The 24,191-nt window shown below is 41.9% G+C and overlaps 1 protein-coding gene and 1 long non-coding RNA gene across 4 annotated transcripts; one reads left to right on the forward strand and one right to left on the reverse strand.

Moving 5' to 3' along the window:
* Positions 1-4,307: 4,307 nt before the first annotated feature.
* On the reverse strand, positions 4,308-6,444 carry LOC127934201 (uncharacterized). Of its 2 annotated transcripts, XR_008147719.1 has the most exons (4): positions 6,264-6,444; positions 5,551-5,620; positions 5,136-5,429; positions 4,308-4,992 (listed from the first exon to the last, which is right to left on the reverse strand). It is a non-coding gene; the product is annotated as an uncharacterized LOC127934201 (long non-coding RNA). The 2 variants fall into 2 exon arrangements; XR_008147718.1 differs by having other exon boundaries at positions 4,309-4,992; positions 5,551-6,400.
* Positions 6,445-6,496: 52 nt separating this feature from the next.
* On the forward strand, positions 6,497-23,458 carry LOC127934199 (2-hydroxyacyl-CoA lyase 2). Of its 2 annotated transcripts, XM_052531424.1 has the most exons (16): positions 6,497-6,630; positions 6,798-6,937; positions 14,101-14,302; positions 14,390-14,517; positions 14,973-15,111; positions 15,555-15,666; positions 15,904-16,003; positions 16,317-16,414; positions 17,090-17,226; positions 17,367-17,501; positions 18,088-18,202; positions 18,401-18,570; positions 21,114-21,184; positions 21,303-21,374; positions 21,780-21,885; positions 22,098-23,458. In XM_052531424.1, the coding sequence occupies exons 2-16, from the start codon at positions 6,836-6,838 to the stop codon at positions 22,274-22,276; spliced, it is 1,866 nt and encodes a 621-aa protein (XP_052387384.1). In that variant the 5' UTR covers positions 6,497-6,630; positions 6,798-6,835; the 3' UTR covers positions 22,277-23,458. The 2 variants fall into 2 exon arrangements, with proteins under 2 accessions (XP_052387384.1, XP_052387385.1); XM_052531425.1 differs by lacking the exon at positions 6,497-6,630 and having other exon boundaries at positions 6,675-6,937.
* Positions 23,459-24,191: the final 733 nt, after the last annotated feature.

The following is a 24,191-nucleotide window of genomic DNA, read 5'->3' on the forward strand; positions in this document are numbered from 1 at the left end:
TTTCATTCGCATCTCGTCAGTAAAGGCGTTCTGTGAAGTACATCTCCAGCATGTGCGTTCAGATCAGGATTGCCAGGTTTTCAAAACAAATCCTGCCCACTTGCTTCTCAAAACTAGCCCAATCCTTTCAGCACAGCCACATATTCGGACAGGGATTCCCCATTCAGCAGTTTTTGTGCACGAAAACTATATCTTTCAAGACATTTTTCTTTGGTATATAGAAGTCTCTGAGCACTTTCAAAATGTCATCTAATGATGATTCTGGTGGTCTTTTCGGTGCCAATAAATCCTTGAGCAACGAAAATTTATTTTCACTGCACAGACAGAAAAACAGCGTATTGCCAGTCTTCTTCAATTATGTTGGCCTCCATGGACAAAATGATCTTCATAATCCACAGAGCTCTCGGCAGCTTTTATGAAACACAGGCCTGATTCCGTGATAATCACTGCCATCTTTGCTGACTACAAGTCCTTCTCTTTCGTTAATGATCCCATCCTCATCAGCTAATTGTTGTGGCTGAGCAGCCACCTGTGGGATTTCGAAGAAGCAGAAAGGTCATTTTTTGACTCATTGAAGCCACGATTAAGAGAAAGACAAAAGTTTAATAATGTCTTGGTGGCTATGCACCAAAACATCAACAAGCTAGCCAGCTCAAAAGTAAATATCCACCAGCATGGGGCACTAGTGCTCTTCTTTGTTTAACATATACTGTGACTTGTGTCCCGAGCACTCATCAGCGTCGCCCTGGAAACTGAGCAGTCACACCTGCACCTGCTTGTCACGGGCTGAGTGGCCACACCTGCACCCCATCAAGTTTTGGCTACATAAACCCAGCAAACTAACACAGACGTGAGAGATGTCTCCGCAAGACTTGGCTAACCCGATCTTCTATTGTTTCTACAGAGAGCAGTGTGTGACCGCCAGCCCCACCGCACAAGGGAGACCATGGACCCACACCATACAGCACACCAATTGAAGAGGAAGCCAAGCACTGAGCACAAAAACCGCCTCACGCCAACCGCCTTTTCATTAATAAAATCCACCCTTCTGGGAACTTACCTGCATCCTCGTGTCGTGTCCTCCTTCACCCTACCACACTGGTGAGGCAGGACAGTGAAGAAGTCATCGACGGCCCCTCCACACGCAGTGTTACCCCTTTTGGACTAGTTTGGATTTTTAAACATTTTTCTCATTTCCCCTGTGGCTCACGTACCTTCTCTGTTTCCCCCAGGTGGCGCTCCTCCCCCAAGGATGGAAGAGCTGCTGAAACACCTCACCAAGGTGAGCATCCGCCAGCAGCAAATTATGGAGCACATGGCCTCCTGGCAAGGGAAATCAAATATGAGCTCGCCGCGCTCCATCTGGCCACTGCCCCGTGAACTCCGCTACCTGACGCCCGTGTCCAGGCAAAGCAGTTGCTGCCCAAAATGACCGTGCATGATGACATAATGATAGATCTCCAGATATTCGAATCTATGGCCAAACGAAAGGTGTTGCCCAAGGACAAGTGGGCACGGATCGTTGCCCTGCTGTTAACGGGAGAGGCACAATGGGCATACTTTGCGCTTCCTCCAGAACAAAGCGCTTCCTACAAGGAGTTGAAGAAGGAGATACTGGGCTGGATGGGGCTATCGCCGATCAGCGCCACCCAACTCTTCAATGAGTGGACCTTCGACCCACAGCAGCTGGCCCGGGCTCAAGCTGCCAACCTCTCTTGCCTTGCCCAGCACTAGTTTCTGGCCGGGGGTCCCACCGTGATGGTAGCGAAGCGTGTTGTGGTTGACCACCTCCTTCAGGTCCTTCCCTGCCCGCTTCGTCAGGCAGCCAGTATGCGGAACCTGTCCAACATTGATGAGCTGGTCAAGACCATTGTGCTGGCGGCGGCCACCCAACACCGGGAGGTTGGGGAGAGAGCGCCGCCATTTCCCCGAAGGCTGATCCAGGAGCTGCAAATGCCAGAGGGCACCCAGTGACCAGGCCGGCGGTTCCTGGCCCTCAAGATGAGCCCATGCCAACCGAAGCGCCCCACTCTCTGGGATGACCTTGGCTGGCAGGCTGCACTGTGCACACGGAGAATGCGCCGTGGGCGGAAGTGAAAGTAATTGATCACCCGTTCCTCGCCCTTCTTGACTCCAGCAATGTTGTCAGCCTGGTCAAGACGCTGGTCCTACCTCCACAAGCTGAAGCCAAACGAAGCTGCCCATCACCTGTGTGCATGGTGACAGAACACGACACAGTGCCTCCACGGCCGATTCCACTGGCTGGGCCTGGAGACTGAAGTCAGGCAGTTCTGTCAGGCCTGCCCAACCTGCCAACGGACATCACCTTGGTCCCCTCCCCCCAGCTCGTGCACAGTCATCGTGGATTATGCCACCCACTACCCTGTGGCCACCCCCCTCCATAAAGCCACAATGAAAGCCATTGCCCAGGGGCTGTTCCTTCTGTTTAGCAGGGTTGGCATCCCATCCCAGATTCTGACTGACCAGGGCACCCCGTTCATGTCCCGGATGATGGCGGACCTATGTAAGCTCTTAAAGGTCCAACAGCTCCGCACCATGGTGTACCACACCCAGACTGATGGGCTCATCGAGTGATTTTAATCAGACTGTAAACCAGATGTTGTGCTGAGTGGCGGCCGAAGATAAGCGGGACTGGGACAAGATGCTACCCTACGTGCTCTTCGGTGTCCGAGAGGTCCCTCAAGCCTCCACCAGCTTCATGCCATTTGAGCTCCTCTGCAAGACTCTGCTAACCCCATCTTCTATTGTTTCTACAAAGAGCAGTGTGTGACTGTCAGCCCCACCACACACGGGAGAGCATGGACCCACACCACACAGTGCACGAATTGAAAAGGAAGCCAAGCACTGAGCACCAACTTGTCTAACGCCAACCCCCTTTCACAGCCTTTCCATTAATAAAATGCACCCTTCGGGGAACTTACCTGCATCTTTGCGTCATGTCCTTCTTCGCCCCGACACAATACGTAACAGATTGTCATACAATCTTCCTGAAAAACAATATATGCCATATGGTCCTTATACAACTCAATAATCCCCAAAACATACTTTTGATATGTTCTTAACATTAAATACATCAGTGTATTCCTAATATGTCCAGAATTTCCTGGCCATACTTTCATTTTATATAACATACAAATGTAATCTACAACCTATGGGTTTCTAGAGGCAGCAGGAAGGAAAACCCTTTGTTTGCTAGACATTCCTATATGATGTGGTGTACAATTCTTATGGGATAAACTAATTCACCACCCCTTGCAATGCAACTATATAATGAATGAAGGTAATAAACTTCATTATGCTCTAATGATTCCAGTGGAGACAGCCCCAGATAGCGTGTAGTAATCGGCCTGAGCTCTGCTGCTCTGTGGCACCCTCGGCTCAGACTCGGCATCGGCGAGCTGTTATCTAGGCTGAGTGTTTTAAACGCAACTTAAGACCTTAACATTATAAGATACAGTAAAAGCGTTAGTTCACACAAAAATGAAAATTATATCATTAATAACTCACCCTCATGTTGTTCCAAACAAGTAAGACCTCCATTTATTTTCGGAAAACAGTTTAAGATAATTTAGATTTAGTCTGAGAGCTCTCAGTCCCCGAGAAGGGTCTGTCTGCAGACTGCAAGACAGGGGCGTAACTTGAAGTTGTTCAAATCACACAGAACCACGCTAGATGTCAAAACGAGATTTTGTCGGGATGCGGTCGAAACCGCATACCCTTTAATTAGGCACTTAATTTCAATAAGTAACGAGAGCTAAAAGAGTACATACTCTACAGCCTAAATGCATATGTATGAAGTATGAATGCCATTTGTATATCATCATCGGCTATGTTGATCATGTGACCTACAAAGTTAAAACAAGCACAAAAACGTAAAAGATATAAGTGACAGGTTTAATTCATGTATTTGTAAGTATCTTGATAATGAAGAACATTGCCCATGTTGTAGTATTGTTGAAGAAACGGCTGCCTTTTTATTTTGCGATTGTAGTAAAGCCAATACTGTTGATTTGAATTTTTTATATTTTTAACTTCACTAATTTGATCAAGTGTTATCCTTAAAGCATTTTTCTATTGTTAGAAAACCCAAAATCGTTATCTCTTGAATATTTTTTTCAATTATTTAACAATAAAATTTAATTGTTTTTTTTATTTACTGTTTTATGGGACTATGATTGTTTATTGTTAGATACAACCGTCTTACCATGATCTTTTATGTAATAATTTGGTAATAACAATAAAAAAGAGGGTCGGGTGCACAAACGTCACACAGCGGCTCTGCAGTATCTGCACAAAGGGGTACTTCGATCAGCTGCTCGAAGATCTCACCTTTGTAGAAGACTGCTGATTTGATACTCTAAAAATGTAAGTATTACTATTCAAAAATTAAAATTACCCCATAATGAATTGCATATTTTGCCCACCCCAACACTTACATGCAATAATAACGATAAATGGCAACCAATAATCATATATAAAAAAAAATTAATTATATTTTAGTAAAATAAGCTACATTTATTTTCTTTTGTGACATAGCTATGAATATATACTAGGTAAACAAATGCAGTCGATGTGAATACATCAATTTTTAGTCAAGCAATTAATACATGAATGGATAAAATATTTACATTTTATTTACTGAGAACAAAAAAAAAAATGTCTAAATGATTAAAACTATGTATAAAAGTAAGCATCACAATAAATGCATACATATACAAGTCAACAACACATCCTTGGTGAACCCAACATCCTCCTGCCATCTGAACACAGCTGATACAGTTCTGCTGCTGCACTTCACAATCTCACTCTTCTCAATGCGGATGTCGTTGAGCAACAGGATGAGGAAGACCTTGATGACAGCTCTCTGAACCACACAACCTTGAAGCTAGAGCAGAAGAACACGTGCAGGACAATCTTACTGCTGTGTCTGCTCCAAACTTTCGTGTGCCTGCACCCCATGAGCACGACTACCTGAAAAACATTTACACAGAGTTGTACATGCATTGATTTATTATTTTTGTAGTGGGCTAAACCACTAAAGTGGTTAAAATTTATAAATAAATTATAAATTTATCCAAAGTGACTTACAGTGCATTCAGACTAACAGTTTTTACCTAACAAGTGTTCCCTGGTATTCAAACTGAGGATGAAGACACAACAGTAGCATCTGGTCCTGATGAGACCGCAAAGGGCAGGTGAAGTGAGGGAGCATCTCATCTGTGACTCTCGATCATTTCCAGGATGATGCTGTGGTCTTCTCCATCCTCAGTGCCCACACCAGTCTACAGAAATGTTCATGTCCTACAAAAATACACATACACAATACAAAAGGTCATTACATTATTCTTTTGTTTCAGGTTTTCCCTTTTTTCACCTTTCCTTGCAGGTCCTGCTCCACCACAAAAGATCTGCAGCAAATGCACAGAAATCAAGAATAAGAAAAGAGGTGTAATAGTTGTATAAAATTACATTAAAATAAAATACAACTTAAGATTTAAAATGTTGCATTTATTTTTGTAGTGTACTTACACAAACCCCGCGATGGCAGCATTGCTTCATCAGTTTCTCTGAAGCAGATAAACACACGTCTCATCTGTCTCTGTAACATCCAGAAAAGATTCAGTCTCCTCTGTCATATATCTGTGATATACTGCATTTAAATGTTGAGTTAATAACTGATGTAACTCACTTTTTGTCTAACACATATGTTCCTTAAATTATCAATATTGCAAATGGACAAATAAAATAGATAACTTATGTTTAGTTACTTTAGGTAGATTTGTTTGTTTACATGACTTAGACTCATCTAAAGCAGTGTTGACAAAAGTGAATTCTACACAATGTCACACATACATCACTCAGACACCTGTTCCATGTCTGTTACCAAACATTATCCAGTCAGATGATAAATAGACATTTTAGTAATAGTCTTCAAGAAGTATATATGGTTTATGTAAATCCACTATTGAGTCGTGTACTTAATGGAGCTCCCCTGTTAGTTATGCATTATAAAACATGTTTACAGCAAAATCACAAATATGTTATATTATGTAGGTCACAGACAGGGTTTAGATTAAGCCTGTGAATCCTGGGGATAACGTCTTTAGAGCTTTTGCGTATATGTTGCTAACTTTACGCCTTAGTTTTAATATATTATTAACTCCAAAAACAATACCACTGTATGAAAATGACTTATACACTTCAATTTAAATAATTATTTCTGGGGGAAAAAATGTTCTCACCGTGGTCTCTCACAGACAAACAAAAAAATAACAAAAACAGCAACCTATCAATGACACTACTCATGTGTTTCCTGGTGGTTGTACAGTACGTTACTAGAGTAACAGAGATACGTTCCAGCCTCCGTTTGGATGACTGCGCTGTCAATCACGGTATGGCGCAGCCTGCTATTCTCAAAGATAATTAACTGAGTGCGCTGAATGTGAAAGGACAGGCAACTACGCAAAAAGCGTAACAGTTGTTCCGCCCATTGCGTAACACGCTCTCACTCGTTCCATTCAGTACTTTCTGTTTGTTTTCCTGACGCCGTCAACAGGAGTGCATTCATCAGCCTCAGCAGCAACTGGAGCAGGGAGGAAGAGCTGGCAGGTACGGTGTTGTCTGACCTTATTTAGGCCATAACAACACCATACACGACAGCGTTTTGAATAATAACCGCTGTCTCGTTTTTTTGCCCACGGGAGAAGTCGATTTTGAAACCCACGGCACTGTTAGCGGCTTGCTGATTCACTTGTTTTCCTGCATTTGCTGGACAGGTGGACTTTAGGTCGTAAACCACCAACCCACTTTAGCGATGGACATTACCGTGGTTTTGAGCTGCTCTCTGGGTGCTGTCCTTGGGGCTGTGATCCTTGCATCTTATAAACTGGGCTTACTTTACCAACTGTTTCATAAGGTATGGAACATTGTGACGAATCTGCATTATAATCTATAAACATTTCACAACGTAGTTGTGTAGTCTAGTAGTGACTTTCACAATAATAATAACATGCATGTTTCATAACTATAAAACAATTGTAATTTGTAAACTACCAGGTGAAGAAGCACAGTTTTGCACAAGGGTGTGTGTCAGGTGTACACGAGTATGGCTACTCTTGCGTAACAACAACAGCAGGACTTGGGTTATTGTTGATTTATTTATGTATTTTCACCAAAGCAAAAGGTGCTGTAATGCTCTAATAACAGGCCTGCTGTCACCTGGCCAGACTCCCAACACTAAGCAATTTTTCACCTATAAAACATTTGTATTGCATTGCCAGAAATGTATATGACAGCTTATGGTTTTATTTGTAATGAATAAGTGAACAAGTAAAACCGGTAATGAGTGTCTCTGCAGAAACCCTGTCTAGTTCATTTTTTTGGAAGAACAAAGGAACAAAATAAGATTTGACTGGCATTCAATTTTTTTAAACAAGGATTTATTTTTATTTAAACATTTCCAAAGTCAATTGATATCTTTGTGTGAAAACGTCTCCGGTTACTATCGTAACCTCGGTTCCCTGAGAGGCGGGAACGAGACATTACGTCAGCTAAGACGTATATGGGAACTCTTCCCTTCTCCACTTTCACTGAAATCTTATTGGCTAACGCCAGCTGGGGACAGCTGGCCAATTGACGCGAAGCATGCAAATACTGGCGGGTAAGCGTGCAGTATAAAATGCATGGGCGCGAAAATTACGTCAGAATCACGACTGAACCCTAGCACAGCTGATCAAACAGCGACCACGGCGGCTAACGTAATGTCTCGTTCCCGCTTCTCAGGGAACCGAGGTTACGATAGTAACCGGAGACGTTCCCTCTCGAGGCGGTAACTCAACATTACGTCAGCTAAGACGTATATGGGAACTGTATAAAATCCCGCCGTGAGAGCAGTGAAGATAAGCCCTGAACGGAGTCAATCACCCTCACACAAGCAGTACAGTTCTAGCCAATGGCCGTGTCGCTAAGAGTGCTTGCATCTGATAGGCGGAACTAGGCCAATGAGACATCTGCTCCGACCCTAACAAAATATGCATAACTTCAAGCAATATATCGAAATCTGCACTAACCAGGGCAGACACTAAGCAATAAGCACTCAAGCATGAGAGTTAAACAGAGTCGACGGCGTTTGCGGTGACTGCTGCATAAACCATTTCAACCATAACACAGAGTTAGCAGCCATGGTAACTACTGTATAGCTGGTTATAACAGCTTTAATGAATAAAAATTTAACTCACCGAAAAACATGTGACGCTACAGAGGGTACATCCAGCTTGTAAAACCTGGCGATTGTGTTCTGGGAAGACCAGCCAGCAGCAAAACATAAATACTGGACAGACATACCTCTAGACCAGGCCCATCAGGAAGCATTTATAATGTCCTCGCAGAATGAGCTCTGATGTTGAGGGGGTAATCCTTCCCCTGGCATTTGATAGCGTCCACGATCCAGTGAGAAAGTCTCTGTTTAGAAACAGCACGTTCCTTATTACATCCACCAAGCACACGAACAGCTGGTCCGACTGACGAAAGGCGCCCGAGCAATTCATATACATCCGTAAAACCCTAACAGGGTCCTGGCGCTCTGAGCATCAGCGTCACGCGAGGCTGACGGCTCAACAGATAAGGCGGGCAGGGAAACAAAACGGTGTATTGAGTGACTTCGAAACGAAACCCGGTCTCGGCCGGAGAGTGACATTACAGTCGCCAGGCCCGAAACCAATGCAATATCATTCACCAAACACTCACGAAATTCTCCAAGGCACTTCGCTGAGGCGAGAGCAAGAGGCAAGGCAGTCTTCAGGGAAGCTCCTTAACCGCAATCGAAGCTAATGGCTCGAACGGTAATAAGAGATAGAGCCCTCAAAACTAGAGCAAAATCCCACGGCGGCACGGAGGGCGGCCATGAAGTACACAATCGACTTGCTCCCCTGAGAAAACTGAATACCAGAGCGTGCTTACCGATCGTTTACCCGTAACCGGGGAACGAAAGCGGCAATAGCGGTCACATACACCTTCAGCGTGGATGGTTTCAAACTCCCGCTTTCCAACTGTGCTGTAGAAAGCGCAAAACATCCGACACGGAACAGGTCACCCGGGTCAATATAAATGTTCTCGCACCATTTTGTGAAAACTCACCACTTCTGCGCGTAGCAGCGAATGTTTGATGATGCTCGCGTCTCAGTAAGTGTGTTTAGCACTCGTCAGTGCAGAGAGTCCCGCTCATTAGGGTCCCCGCAGCGGCCAGACATGAAGGTTCCACAGCTCGGGGCTGGGGTGCTATATTGTGCCATTCGCCTGAGACAGCAGGTCCTGCTTGAGGGGGATTCGCCATGGGGGAGCCATCAGTAACTCTCTCAGGTCCGCGAACCAGGGCTGATTCGGCCAGTTCGGGGCCACGAGTATAACTGATGCTTTCTCCTCCCTGATTTTGCACAACACAGGCAGAATCTTCACAGGAGGGAATGTGTAAGCCTGGCTTCCGGCCAGCGCGATGTCAGAGCATCTCCCAGCAGGGGGAGTGAGATAGCAAACGTGTTCTCGCTCGTGGCAAACAAATCCACTTCCTCCCTCCCAAATCATTAGATCTGATCTTGGGTGAAGCCAACATCTCCTTGAGGAATCCCGTTCCTCAAAAGCATGCTCACTCCACGGTTCAAAGTACCGGGGATGTGCGACGCTCCTATGGAGATTAAGTGTCGGTCCGCCCACAACAGGAAACTCGCTGCCTGTTTGAATAGAGCTCTGGAGCGCACGCCGTCCTGGCGATTTATGTACGAGACCACAGACGTGTTGTCGGTTTGAATCAGTACATGTTTCCGCTCCAATCTCGACCGAAAGGCTTGCAGGGATATTAGGACACCGCTTCCATTATTCCAAACGGTATGTGTCACCTTCTCTGTGACTCCGACCACAGGCCCAGACGCACTGCTCCCCAGCCTAGATCGCGTTCGCAGAGAAAAGAACTCCTGGGCTGAACATATCCGGGCTGTTCCACGGTCTCAGAGTGCTGACGCAACTGTGAATGACCGTAGGTGCTTGTGGACCGAAGACCACGCCCTCGGCGGAACTCGAGTTACAGCCAAAACTGTAGCGGCCGCAATGTAGCAGACCCAGATGGCACACTGAAGAAGCCGCCGCCATCAGTCCCAGAAGCCTCTGAAATTCCCTCAGTGCAAACGACCTGCCCAGTCAGAAACAGCGCAGAGTCGATGAAATGCTCTAGAGAGAGATGGGCTTGTATCGCCATCGAGTCCAAACATATTCCCAGATATGTTACAGTCCGACTCGTAAAAACACGCTCTTCTGCATATTCACACGCAGTCCCAGCATATCCAAACGGCGAAGCATTGTTTCCACGTGACTGATAGCACATCTCTTGAGTGGGCTAAAATCAGCCAATCGTCCAGATAATTCAACATGCGCATTCCGCTCGATCTGAGGGGAAATTTCGCTCTATCGCTCTCTCTCGAGCAGACTGAGAACTTCCTGTCGCAGAACAGGACGGTTTTGGGGCAAAGTCAATGACGGGACCACGCCATTGAAGCGGGGAGGTCTGCGTTTGAATTGGAGAGAATATCCGTCGTGAATTATTCCCAGTATCCACGGTGAAACGCCCCGGATAGCCCTCTTACCGTCCATGAGATGACACGGCGGACGCGTTACCTCTACAGCCACTGATGGCTTCTTTTAATCAGGGCCCCGCCCTGCTTCTTTAGTACAATTTTTACTCACAAAAACATCATTTAAACACATATAGCAATCGTCACCCATAGTGATGTGGGGGACATGATGCATGTGTCTTTGTGGTGTTGGCACTATCGCTCCTTCGCGAGGCCATTATAATAATAGGTTGTGGCTCTGCACTGTTCTGAGACAGGGCGAGTGACAGAGATGAGTGTAAGAGGAAGTAAAGCTCTTTTGTTGATTGTAAGATGCTTTTATTGTGGAACTCACACAAACAGCATTCAAACAGACATAGCAATCGTCGCCCGAAGAAACATGGGGGACATGATGCATCTGAACATTGAGGGTGACACCGTATTTATGTGGTGTTGGCACTCTCGCGAGGCCAGTATAATCATGGGTTGTGGCTCTGCACTGTTCTGAGACAGGGCGAGTGACACAGAGATGAGTGTAAGAGGAAGTAAAGCTCTTTAGTTGATTGTAACATGCTTTTATTGTGGAACTCACACAAACAGCATTCAAACAGACATATAGCAATCGTCGCCCGAAGAAACATGGGGGACATGATGCATCTGAACATTGAGGGTGACACCGTGTTTATGTGGTGTTAGCACTCTCGCGAGGCCAGTATAATCATGGGTTGTGGCTCTGCACTGTTCTGAGACAGGGCGAGTGACACAGAGATGAGTGTAAGAGGCAGTAAAGCTCTTTCGCTGATTGTATACCTGCTTTTATTGTGGAACTCACACAAACAGCATTCAAACAGACATAGCAATCGTCGCCCGAAGGAAATGGGGGACATGATGCATATGAACATGGCGCTTGGGGGCGGGGCCTCCCGCTCACTCACTCTTTCACCGTCAGGGAGACGGCTCGTATGGCGCGCTGGCTCTCTCGCGGCGCGGGATCCTCAACTGACCCTGACGTTACCTTCCAGGCTCTTACCACTGCTGGTTTTGGCAGAAACGAGCGTCCGATTCAGAGCGGGGTGCCACTGCGGGTTATTTTAGCTGGTTTTAGAGCCTGGCCCGGTGCATAAGAATCTCGCAGAAGAAGACTGGGGTGAGCGACTGGGTATGACATGGCTCATACTTAGGCGCGCTTTCTGCGTCTCTGAGAATAGCTCCATGACGTCACCAAAGAGGCCGGAGGGAGCAACTGGAACGTTTAGGAGCGGCCTACGGTCTGCGTCTTTCAGGACAGCTAGGGTAAGCCATAGGTGCCTGTAAAGATGACCATGAGCTCCGTGAAACAGCTGAGCAGAGCGCTTAATAGCAATCAGCGCGAGATCAGTTGCCGCGTGCAGATCCTGATGACGTCAGCGCTACTGTGCCGCCGTTTGCCTGAAACACCTTGAGTATTGCCCTGGCATGAAGAGCAGAAGCTGCACTCGCTCTTTCTAGACTGTGGTCCGGACCAAAAGCAGAGGGAGACGAGCACAGGTGTGTGGTAACAGTCTCCTAGACGGGAGGGTTTCCGTCCCGTCCACGTGCGTGATATGGCCTTCGTAGCAGAGTGGGTGCGCGCCGATTGGGGTGCAGCCCACGATTTCACCACGAACTCTTGCATGCCTAAATGCCATCTGGTAGCAGCTCGACTGGAGGAGCCACGAGTCTAGTTACCTATCACAGGCTCGTCATGCACGTTGCAAGCGAGACTCAGCTCCGTGACGACCTTTCCGAAGACCCTGACGAGCTTCTCCTGGAGGTCTCAGGGCCCTCTTGGTCGGGGCGGTCCCACTGAGAGGCCCAAACCTTTTTCGACGTCGAAGCGACATGGAGTCGTTCTCCTCGCCAGCTCCGAAGAGGACGAAGTTCGTGGAAGCTATAGTCCACCACGCCGACGTCAAACTCGTCTTCGGGCGGGGGAGGGCCCATCAGCGGCTCGCTGGCGGCAGTGGGCCTCATTCCCGCCGTCCTCCGAGCCACTCTGGCTCTGAGGGGCGCGCACTGGCAGCTCGGTACAGTGGGCGCAAGTGTGGTCCGTCTGAGAATCCCAGGCAGGTCACACAGAACTGGTGAAGGTCCGAATCTAGCATTAGCAGCCATCGGATGCGGAGAGGAAAAACAGGGTGAGTAGTCCTCTATTGCAACTTCCACGATGACTTAGATAAGACTTCTAGCGTGAAGAAAGAGATTCTGACGTAATTTTCGCGCCCATGCATTTTATACTGCACGCTTACCTGCCAGTATTTGCATGCTTCGCGTCAATTGGCCAGCTGTCCCCAGCTGGCGTTAGCCAATAAGATTTCAGTGAAAGTGGAGAAGGGAAGAGTTCCCATATACGTCTTAGCTGACGTAATGTTGAGTTACCGCCTCGAGAGGGAACAGATTGAAATGAACTTTGTAAGTAGTTTTTACTTACTGATGATCTACAGCTCCAGTGAGCTGCTAACTGCTCTGGGGTGCGTTTCCCAAAAGCATAGTTGCTAACCTGTTAGCAACTTAGTTGGTTGGCAATGGGAACCAACTAAGTCGATCATTTTCAAATACTATGAATAATTTGTTCCCGAAACTGATTTGATATTTGAATTCAACTCACACGATCCAATCAGGGGAGCGTTTCCCAAAACCATAGTTGCTAACCTGTTAGCAACTTAGTTGGTTGGCAATGGGAAATTGTATTGCAACCAACAAAGTTGCCAACTTAGTTAGCAACTATGGTTTTGGGAAACGCTCCCCTGATTGGATCGTGTGAGTTGAATTCAAATATCAAATCAGTTTCGGGAACAAATTATTCATAGTATTTGAAAATGATCGACTGATCCATTAAGAAAGATCGGACAAATGATGCATTAATTATTAAAAGTTGGCATTAAATGAAAATTCACCTATTTTATAAATGCATGATGTAGGTCTTCTTGTGATCTTTTTGACCTCACAATGTTTAATCAAAATGTCATAACTGGACATCTCTGGTGATGTATGCAGAACTTTCCTATCATTTAGTCCATTAAAACCGCTCCTGCAACCTCACGTTCATTTGCCTCCCGTTCTCAACATCCAATCAACAACTGATTCATAGAACCAAGTCCAGCCCTAATGTTTTCTGTCACACTTGGAAGCATTGAAAATAAAAAAAATGGTGTATAAAGATTTCACTCAGAAATTGTTAGTAAATTTGCCTGAAAATTTTTATATATATATATATATATATATATATATATATATATATATATATATATATATATATATATATATATGAATTTAGCAAGTAACATTGCATTAAATATGATATTTTGAAGTAGAAAGACTACAATAGTATTTTATTGTAAAATGTACTCCAATAATCTTTGTTTTATTTACAACTTCTGCAATCATTTTTTTCCCCAGTGTGTAAGTCACATAATGAATGAAAATATATTTTGCTATATACATTTCATTGTATCATTCCCAGACTGAGACACAGAGCCCTCGACATGGAGGAGAGAGCGTGGCGGAGGTTTTGCGAGCTCATGGGGTCAAATTTGTCTTCACGTTGGTGGGAGGACACATCTCACCCATCCTGGTGGCCTGTGAGAAACTGGGCATCCGCATTGTTGACACACGCCACGAGGCCACAGCTGTGTTTGCTGCTGATGCCGTAGCAAGACTTTCCGGTAAGACTGAATCAAACGAAAGAAAAGTGGACACATCGTGTTAGAAGAAGTAGGAGAAGCTGATAATCGTTGGTTTTGCTGCTGTAGGTACAGTTGGTGTGGCTGCGGTGACGGCAGGGCCAGGACTGACGAACACAGTGACTGCGGTGAAGAACGCTCAGATGGCCGAATCACCGCTGCTTCTGATTGGTGGTGCCGCTGCTACTCTCTTACAGGTCAGGAAGTGCTGTACAGACTGTGAGTCACAAGCACTTCATGTGCATGTCACCTTCATGTTAGCTCTCTGCTCTGGTTGGCTTATACTGTACTTCTATAACTGCCTTATCTTTCTTCATAATTGTATCTGTGTCTTGTGTAAACACTGGATTTTATCTCAACTCCTGTGTGATTCTCGGGGAACTAGCCTTGAAACATGGTAGCAAGGATTTGATTTTTAAAATTAAACATGAATGACTCTTTGGTAGTTAACAAGTTTGATATCCATTTTATGGAAGCACCCAAAAGTTGCAGACAATGAAAAATATGATTATGACAATTATTACAATTTCAAGTCATTGGTGTGGAAAGGCTTTTAATGATTTGAATTTCAGTGTAATAATCGTTGGGTGTCAGCTGCATCATACTCTTTATTCACTGGTCATCAGTATTATGTCTGATGGTTTCTTTGCAGGGAAGAGGTGCACTTCAAGATATTGACCAAATGTCCCTCTTCAAGCCTCTCTGTAAGTTCTGTGCATCAGTGAGGACCGTGAGAGAAATTGTTCCCACTGTCAGAAAAGCCTTGGCCATCGCACAGTCTGGCACACCAGGTACATCTGCGTACATTTGTGCAAATCCAAGGAAATGTAGTTTTTTGGTGGGTAACTTTATGAATTGGACTAAATATATATAACTTTTTTTCATTCAATTCATATAATGTTACCCAGCAAAAACATAAAAATGAATTGAATTCTATATAATTATAATAATTGTTTTTATTTATTATTTCAGTTTAATTCATATAATGTTACCAACAAAAACAAAAAATCCTTGGATTTGCACAAATCATATTAATAGAATGTTTCAATGTCAAAATAGCTAATTTCATGCAGTACGTATATACATATTTCATACATATATACATTCATACGTTTTGTTTCATCTCATAGAGCAACTTGAATTGCATTTATAAGTTATATAATTATATGTAAATGAGTGCTGTTTGTAATTATGTGAGTATAATTCTACAGTGTTTTTTTTTTCTTTTCCACAGGCCCAGTGTTTATAGAGTTTCCCATAGACACACTGTACCCTTACCATGTGGTGGAGAAAGAGTCTGCCTCTAAAAACACTCCCAAAGGCCTGATGGGGAGAATCATTGCATGGTATAATCATTTATATATATATATGCCATTTATCTAAAGTGATTTTGTAAGTTGTTTCTTATTTATAAGGTTCCACAGTGTTAGCTGATTTTTTTTTAAATGTATTTAAACTTTATATAATTTATTTATTTTTATTTATTAAAGTATATGCCGTGCCTCCAATTTCTTATACGTTCCGTTTCTTATTTAACTTTCTTTAGCATGACTGAAACAGCTGTCATTCTTGTCATCCTATAGGTATCTCCAGAATCATTTATCAAACTTGTTTGCTGGAGCATGGGAGACATGTGATCTGTCCCCACTTCCTGTTCACATCCCACACGCCACAGAGGATGAGGTGAAACTTCTCTACCCTGTTTTGGCATATAAAGTATTGGAAGGTAGACAGTAGATGCAACTGATCATGTTAATGATAATGACACAATATTTTATCATCATCATCATCATCATCAAGTCTCAATCTAACACATAACATAAACTAGATAGATCACTAACTTGTAAGAGTAGTCTAAATATTTTATGCAACCGACCCCAGTAAAGAAACCTCAAGAAATCTAAAGGGGAAATGTTGAAATGTTGAATTCTGCACCAAATACAGAAGATAAGATCACATTGCACTTGAGTGGCTCTTCACCCTTTACTCTTCCCAGGTCCAAAGGTGTGTGGAATTGGTGAGCAGAGCCAAGAAACCCGTCATACTGTTAGGCAGTCAGGCGACATTGCCCCCTACACCATCAGATGATGTCAGGTAAACTGAGTAGCCTTCTCTTCAGATGTTCATTGAACAGTTCACGGGTCACATTGTCAGGTCTGTAAAATGCTGACCTTTGGGTCACTAGTCCAGATTTACTCACTACAACACCTCCTGTAAATGACAGTAATGCTGACATATTACATTAATCCATACATTGCCAGTCAAAAATGTGGGAACACCTGCTCAACGTATGAGATAAAGTGTGAAGAATAAGAATTTTGTAGTGAACAAAAATTCTAAATGCATCAATACCATCCATGTTTCTTCTTCTTTAGTATCACTCACAATATTTTATCTAGATTCATGAAACCAGTCCTGGGACGCTTTAAAACTGTAATGAAAAATTATGTATGGTGACTTCACCTTCCACTGTCCATTTTATCCATTCATTTTTAATGTTGTTTCTGTAAATGCACAGGCACATCTGTGTAAAAGTTATTTACAAATTGCATTTGATCAAAATCATTTAAAAGATCCTATGAAACATAAATTGAGTATGTGTGTCCAGAATTTTGGGACTGTATATAAAGATTATATTGATCAGCCAATACATTTGGTTTCTAAGTCCAAACCAACAACAACCACTGATTTACATCATTGATCAAAAGCACCCAGAACCTATGACTGTCAATTTTTAGATTTTTTTTTCCTTCTATGTTTCTGTTACAGAAAGGCCTTAGAATCTTTAGGCATTCCCTGCTTCCTGGGTGGAATGTCCCGAGGGATGCTGGGAAAGAACAGTCCACTGCACATTAGACAGAACAGGAGAGATGCCTTGAAAGAGGCTGACCTTGTGCTACTGGCAGGTGGGCAACGTCGCCACTGGGATATGTGCAGGACCCTGGGTTTTGCATAGTTAGGGCCCGAACACCACGGTGCAAAGACCCTATTTAGATTGCTTAGTTTATTAGTTCTTGTTCCTGAATGTGTTTGGTTTGGTGCATAGGCACAGTGTGTGATTTCAGACTGAGTTACGGAAGAGTGCTGAACAGACGGAGCAAAATCATCGCCGTCAACAGAGACAGGAGTCAGTTACTGAAGAACTCAGACATGTTCTGGAAGCCAACAGTGGCTATTCAAGGTGAACAACTACATTTTTCTTTTAAATAATATATTAAAAAACATAAAAATGTAACTATAACATATGGAGATTAAAATTTATTTTCACAGTTAGCAGATTTGCACAAAAAGTGGAGCAAATACATTTACATTAAATTGCTCATATTATACTAATTTACAAGATCGTAATATTTTGCGGTCTGCTAGAATACATTTACATAATTTAAAGTTAACAAAATACATTGTTTCTCACACTGTGCTCTTTTCACCCTCTTCCTGAAATGCTCTGTTTTACTTTCGGTCCTTTCAAAGCCCACCTTTCTGAAAAGCACTTATAACTAGTAAATAGTGTGCAGACATAATGCAAATGTATAAAATGGTGACATTAGCTATTTCATTTAAATAATGGTAGGACTACAAACAAAGTGTTTTCCTATTGGAGAGATTAACTCCCTTTGGTGTGACCTTTTAACACTAAAGAAACACTAAATAAAAGCATATACCTTAATACTAATATCTCTGTAACCAGTGAATCAACTAATTCACTAAAATGAAACTATATCATGTATCCTGTTATTTAACAAGGTTTCCTTTCCCAACTTATTTAGGCGATGCTGGTTCTTTCCTCCTGCGTCTCTCAAAAGCCCTGAAGGGACACAGATGTCCAGAGGAATGGCCTAGGAGCCTGAAAGAGGGAGATGCCATCAAAGAGAAAGCTAACAGGTGATCTTACCTCTCCTGCTTGGATTCTCAGTATTTTGAGAAACAATCATGTCTACACTGCATGGCTGAAAACATGCAACCAAATATTTGGCAGTATTCCCTCCTGTTAATTAGAAGCGATGTCTGTCCATATTCTTTTGGCTACGTTTAATGTCTTCTACCCGTTTAGTTTCTCATAATGCCCATGTTTGCCTTCAGAGCAAAAGCGGATGAGAAGACAGAGAGGCATTTGAACCCTCTGAGTGTTTTGCATCGTGTGGATGAGCTCTTGGCTGAGGACAGCATCATAGTGGCCGATGGGGGTGATTTTGTCGGCAGCGCTGCATATATCATGAGACCACGGGGCCCGATCCGCTGGCTGGACCCAGGTTAGCCGTCACACACGAAACCAGTGTTAAGTCTGTAGACTGTGAACATTTGAACAACTTTAAAAGAATCCACAAACAATTCTGATTCTACAGAATAGAATTATCCATAGAATAGAATCATCCTCTATTAATTCTGAACTCTTATGGAAGATTTTTTTTTAAATGTTCACAGTTCTAAGCTGACTCCGGCTTCTTTGAAAATACACACCCGCACACTGTACATGCATTACACACACTTATCCATTTTATTCATTTAAAACCTATATAGTAAAAATATATCTCTTTAGGGGAGGGTATTTTATAAACCGTTTATAACAAAAGTGTAAAAGTGCTTGTAAAAAAAAAAAAAAAGTAAATGTGAACATCTGATTTATTTATTTGAAAATCATAAAGAAATAATCATTTTTGAGCTGGGTTTAAAACTAAAGTATTATATCTAATATATATAAGATCAAGTTACAATTCAGTATAGGTAGTTTTTAGAAATATAGTTTATTGAATGGGTTAAAGAAAGACAGAAATGTTACACTGATTTTTTTAAATAGATTTTATCGATCATCTTACATTAACTTAATTTAGCTGCCTTAAAGGAACATTCCACTATTTTTGAAAAAAGGCAAATTTTCCATCCCTCCTACTGTTTTCGAATTCTTTCAGCCGATCTTTGGGTCTGGCGAAAACACTTTAAGCTTACCATGGGTGCAGCAGGCACAGTGATATTATGCAGTGCCTAAAATAGTCCCCAGCTAGTTTGTGTAGTTACAGCAGCGGTTCTCATTTCAAGTCCTCGTGCCCCACTGCTCTGCACATATTGTATGTCTTTCTTTGTTAACGAACCTGATTCAGATAATCAGCTCATTAGAAGCTAGCTCTGTGCATGAACTGTGTTCCCATTGACATGGTCCCTACACAGTGTTCATTGCTCCCTATTCCCTGAGCAGGGGAAATCTGATGAAGTTTACCTCACTTCGGAACACTGATTTGAGCTGTGCAGCGTCTTTAGACACGAACAACTGTGACATCATATACCTCTGTAAATCAATCAAATTTAAATTCACATCTCGCACACTTTAAAATTTTCCGTCGGTCTTAGTACACATTATAACTACAGAAGAGTTCGATTTTAAATAGGAAAAATATAGAAACTCCTTGGTCATTTATGAGCGAGATGCTAGCGGTCTAATCAGATTCAATGATCTATGCTAAGCTAAGCTAAAAGTGCTACTGCTAGACCCGAAGATCGGCTGAATGGTTTCGAAAATTGTAAAACTGAACTGTTTAACTCTAGGGGAGTTGGAAAATGAGCCTATTTTTAAAAATAGAGAGTGTTCCTTTCAGTGTCCGGCTGTGAAGGGAGATGATGCTGATGACGACTTTTCGAAAAAGTAGTTATACGTATAAGACTACCCAAACCTTAAATATTAATTACTAATACACAAACAATCAGTTCCACTAAAAAAGAAAAGAGAACCACATTCAGATCACTTTCCATAATTCGCACCACTTAAGTCTCTACTTTCAGGTCAGGGTGCTATCCATTCAAATCTCACTAGCGAATGAGAGTAGACTGCTGTTAAGTCCGCCCACATGAGATTTTTGTGCCATTATGGTGCATTACGTTGCAGAGCATAAAAACTTCCAAGTAGGGCTGCACGATATTGGGAAAAAATTACATTGCGATATTTTATTTTCCTGCGATATATATTGCGATATGAAATCTAATTTTTTCTTACAAACAAAAATGGGGTGAGCATTACATTCTCATTTTAAATGCTTTAAATGCGAGGGAGAGAGAGCAAGACAGCGCTCGTGTTGTTTGAAGACAGGCCGGTGACAGGTGCAATATTTGAAAATCAATAATTTTTAATTTCTTTTTTAAATTACATTTATATCTGAATATATGTCAACCTATAGACTTTCAAACATCTAAGTGTCATGAATTAATATCTATCTCTGTACAAAATGACATATAAACATATTTTCCTATTCTATTTTGCCTGGAAACGCTTCCAGCCCGCTTTCGTGTCACGTGAAAAATAGGCGTCTGTTAACATGGGAGCCTAATTAAAAACGGACATGCCACGCAGCTGAGATGCTTGCGCCACACATCTAGTGTGTCGCTGGCCGGGCGCTCGCGCTCTCTCTCTCTCTCTCTCTCTCTCTCTCTCACCCGTGCTCGCGCTCTCTGGCCCATACAGCTAATGAATAACGGATCAACTACAACAGTCTATGTCGCACATCCTGCGATGTGACTATTGTGGATTCGTACATCGCGATATTGATGCTTAAACGACACATCGTGCAGCCCTACTTCCAAGTGTACTAGAATTGTGGCAGCATATTCATAATACATGATTTTGCCATTTTATTTGAATAACATGTTTCAGTATTTACATTTTCAGAGTGTTATTATAGTTTTGGAAATTTCTTGAAAAGTCAAATTTAGTTTTGGTACAAATCTAATTCCACAACAATTTCTAGCTCTGACAAATCCACTCAAAGTGTTTGTGTTCATCATGGCTTGTGGCTTGTCTTTGCACCAGGGGCCTTTGGGACTCTGGGTGTTGGTGGAGGGTTTGCTCTTGGAGCAAAGCTTTGTCGACCTGAGTCTGAGGTAAGGTCTTAATCTCACCGTGAAATATATTTTTTTCTTTCTTCAGAGCACCAATTTAGTCACAATTCAACCCTAGTCACATTATTGGGGTGAAAAACAGCCAATATCTTGTTGACAGGTATGGATCGTTTACGGCGATGGTTCCCTCGGATATAGCGTGGCTGAATTTGATACCTTCACACGTCACAAGGTTAGCAACTTTAACAAACGTAACAAGCCTTTAAGCCACTGATTGCAACTTTTACAGCATCATGTTCAGAATGTATTCAAAAATGTGTTTTTTGTAAAAATGCTTACCTCGTCTAGGTCATCCAAATTATAAATGAAGATGCCTGAAATTACTAAACTAAGAGATTTCTTGCACTGAAAGTCCATTGAAACTTTCAATGGAGGGAATGATAAAATAAGAGAATATTATAAATATTTTCATTTGTGTTCTGAAGAACAAAATGAATACTGTAACTTTGTTATAACCAACTTGAATATTTTTGGTGGAAACTGATGCTGGAATATGGCTTCAAAAACATCCTCGCTGTGGCTTCCACCTGCTTTTCTCTCGAAAACTTGTATTGACTCCCTTGTCGTCTCACGTCAGATCCCAGTGATCGCTCTGGTGGGAAATGATGCATGCTGGAGTCAGATCTCCAGAGAACAAGTGCCTATGCTCGGGAGCAACGTGGCCTGCGGTCTTGCCTTTACAGGTGAGAGGCTTTGGCACCATCATTAAATGGTTATTTACTGCATGTTTAAATGTCAATGCTATGTTTAGAATCTGCAGTAAAATGTTGTCTTCCGATCAACAAAAATGTTTCATATTATGATCAAGCTCTTTTCTAAAGTAAAATATTGTATGTTGAACATTCATAGTGATGAGTTGCATCATGTGCTGTTCTGTTCCATTTCCTACTTGCAGATTATCATATTGTAGCTGACGGTTATGGGGGCAAAGGTTACCTGATTGGCCGAGAGGATGAGTCGCAACTTGATGACATCATCAAAAAGGCGCAAAAGGAGTGCAGAGAGGGAAAGGCCATTCTGCTGAACGTTCTGATTGGAAAGACCAGCTTTAGGGAAGGTTCAATCTCAGTTTAGAGAGAAACACACTGTGCACCATCCTGCCTAGATACCCAAAGTCTTTCTTGTGTTGTAATGTTTAAAATATGCCACAGGACACACCCTTATATGGATTCAGCAGCTTTTTTAAAAGAGATCAAAGCAAAATATCAGATAAAGATCAGATATCGAAAAAGTTTCTTCCGTTATGTTGTGACCAATAGGATGTTCAAAGCAAAACTCTAAAGAACAAGTCTCGGTCATAATTCATCCCAAAACCAAAATTGACCAAAAGTGATATAATGTAAAAAATATATATATATGAAACTTGTGTTTTGGATCATTAAGAATTTTTTTCAAATACGACATTACATAATCCCCCAACTCTCATTACCTTGAAGCAAAAAAGGGAGAAAATAATGATATATCATTGAAATTGTATTTTAAAACGTATTTGTATACATTTGTAGTATGTCTTGTTCTTTAATTAATGCACATTTTTTTAAAAGTTACGTACTGGGCAGTATGTAATATTACATTGTACAGTAATAAAAATATATATTAATAAATATTCTCAATACTGTACCATTTTGGGCTGAAATGTGAGCTTGGACATGTTTTGCAACTACTTTTTTCATTGAGCAGAAAAGGAACAAGCACAGTGCCTTTACTATGTACAACATTTTGTAAAATGCTAGAAAAATCTGAATCCATTTCAAAATTTACAGTGTGATGGTCCAGTAAATTATATATATATATATCACTTTATATATGACTGTGTTGACATAATAATAATAATGCAACAACGGAATACTTGCGTGTGTTATGTGAAGGTTTGCAGGATTGATTTTTCTACTTTATACAGTGGAGTACCGGTAATTACTGAATGTTAAACTGGTCTTGTTCAGAATCAATTTTGCTATAAATAATTTTCAAAAAACAGCATCTGCAGCTATTTTGGACATTAATATTTCACTAAGTAATGAATCAAATGGGTCTGTGTTTGTTTATCTAGAAATGTCAATCTAAACCAAAGTAATATCCTAACAAATACTTGGAAATGCAGTCCTGTTTTTTCTGCAATATCACACCTGGATAATACCATAATGCGTCTCCTCGGTCTGTGTTTGATCACTGCAGCATCACCTACAAAATTACCATTTGGATATGGCTACATAATTTATCAACATTTAATAAATGTAATAAAATCTCTAAAAAACAGTCCTACAATTGTTTTTGCTTTTTTCCCTCAAAACACAAGCAACTAGATGTCAGACAGACTATGCATCTACTAACCCATGAGGAATTATTCATCAGCAAGTATTAAATATTACCTGTGTTAAAGTAATTCTGAAGAATTTGGAAAAAAGTCCGATAAGAGTGTAAGAATGTACCTCCAAATCCTTAGAAACAAAAAACAGCATTTCTAAAGGCCATCACTTTTGCATCTGCTCATACCCAGAAATCACTGCAAATTTAAAAAGATTCGTCACTTGTCTGATCACAAAATACTATTTAACTACAGCTACCTGTTTAATTTGCATTATGTTGATTGTTCCCTAGAGGAAGAAAGTAATGCTATTGTGTCTTCACATAAAGCATCATTAATCACAGACACATCATCACCTCTCCAAAATAGAGCATGCTCTGCTTTTAACCTATTAACTTTCACTGAACATATCTGACTTTCACTGAGACTGAACTGTTATAAAAGAACCAACTTACAGACTTGGGCTCTTTCTTCAGGCATTGAGTTGCATGTTTGCAAATGCTATAAATGTAATTATAATATTATATTATGTTCATAAAACAATACATTTTTAACGCTTTTTTTTTCTAAATGATTTCATTAACATAAGATTTTTACCAGAGGTCAGAACATTAAACACTATTTATCCAATATTACCAATATTATTTAATATATATACAATAGTAATATTTCTTCCATTATCAA

The sequence above is a fragment of the Carassius gibelio genome, chromosome A18 (genome assembly GCF_023724105.1).
Source record: "Carassius gibelio isolate Cgi1373 ecotype wild population from Czech Republic chromosome A18, carGib1.2-hapl.c, whole genome shotgun sequence".
Lineage (NCBI taxonomy): Eukaryota > Metazoa > Chordata > Actinopteri > Cypriniformes > Cyprinidae > Carassius > Carassius gibelio.

Coding starts and splice junctions, on each gene's coding strand:
- LOC127934199 (XM_052531424.1), top strand. CDS start 6,836: ATGGACATTACCGTGGTTTTGAGCTGCTCTCTGGGTGCTGTCCTTGGG. Junction 15,667..15,903: donor ATGGGGAGAATCATTGCATG/GTATAATCATTT, acceptor GTCATCCTATAG/GTATCTCCAGAATCATTTAT. Junction 18,571..21,113: donor GATCCGCTGGCTGGACCCAG/GTTAGCCGTCAC, acceptor TCTTTGCACCAG/GGGCCTTTGGGACTCTGGGT.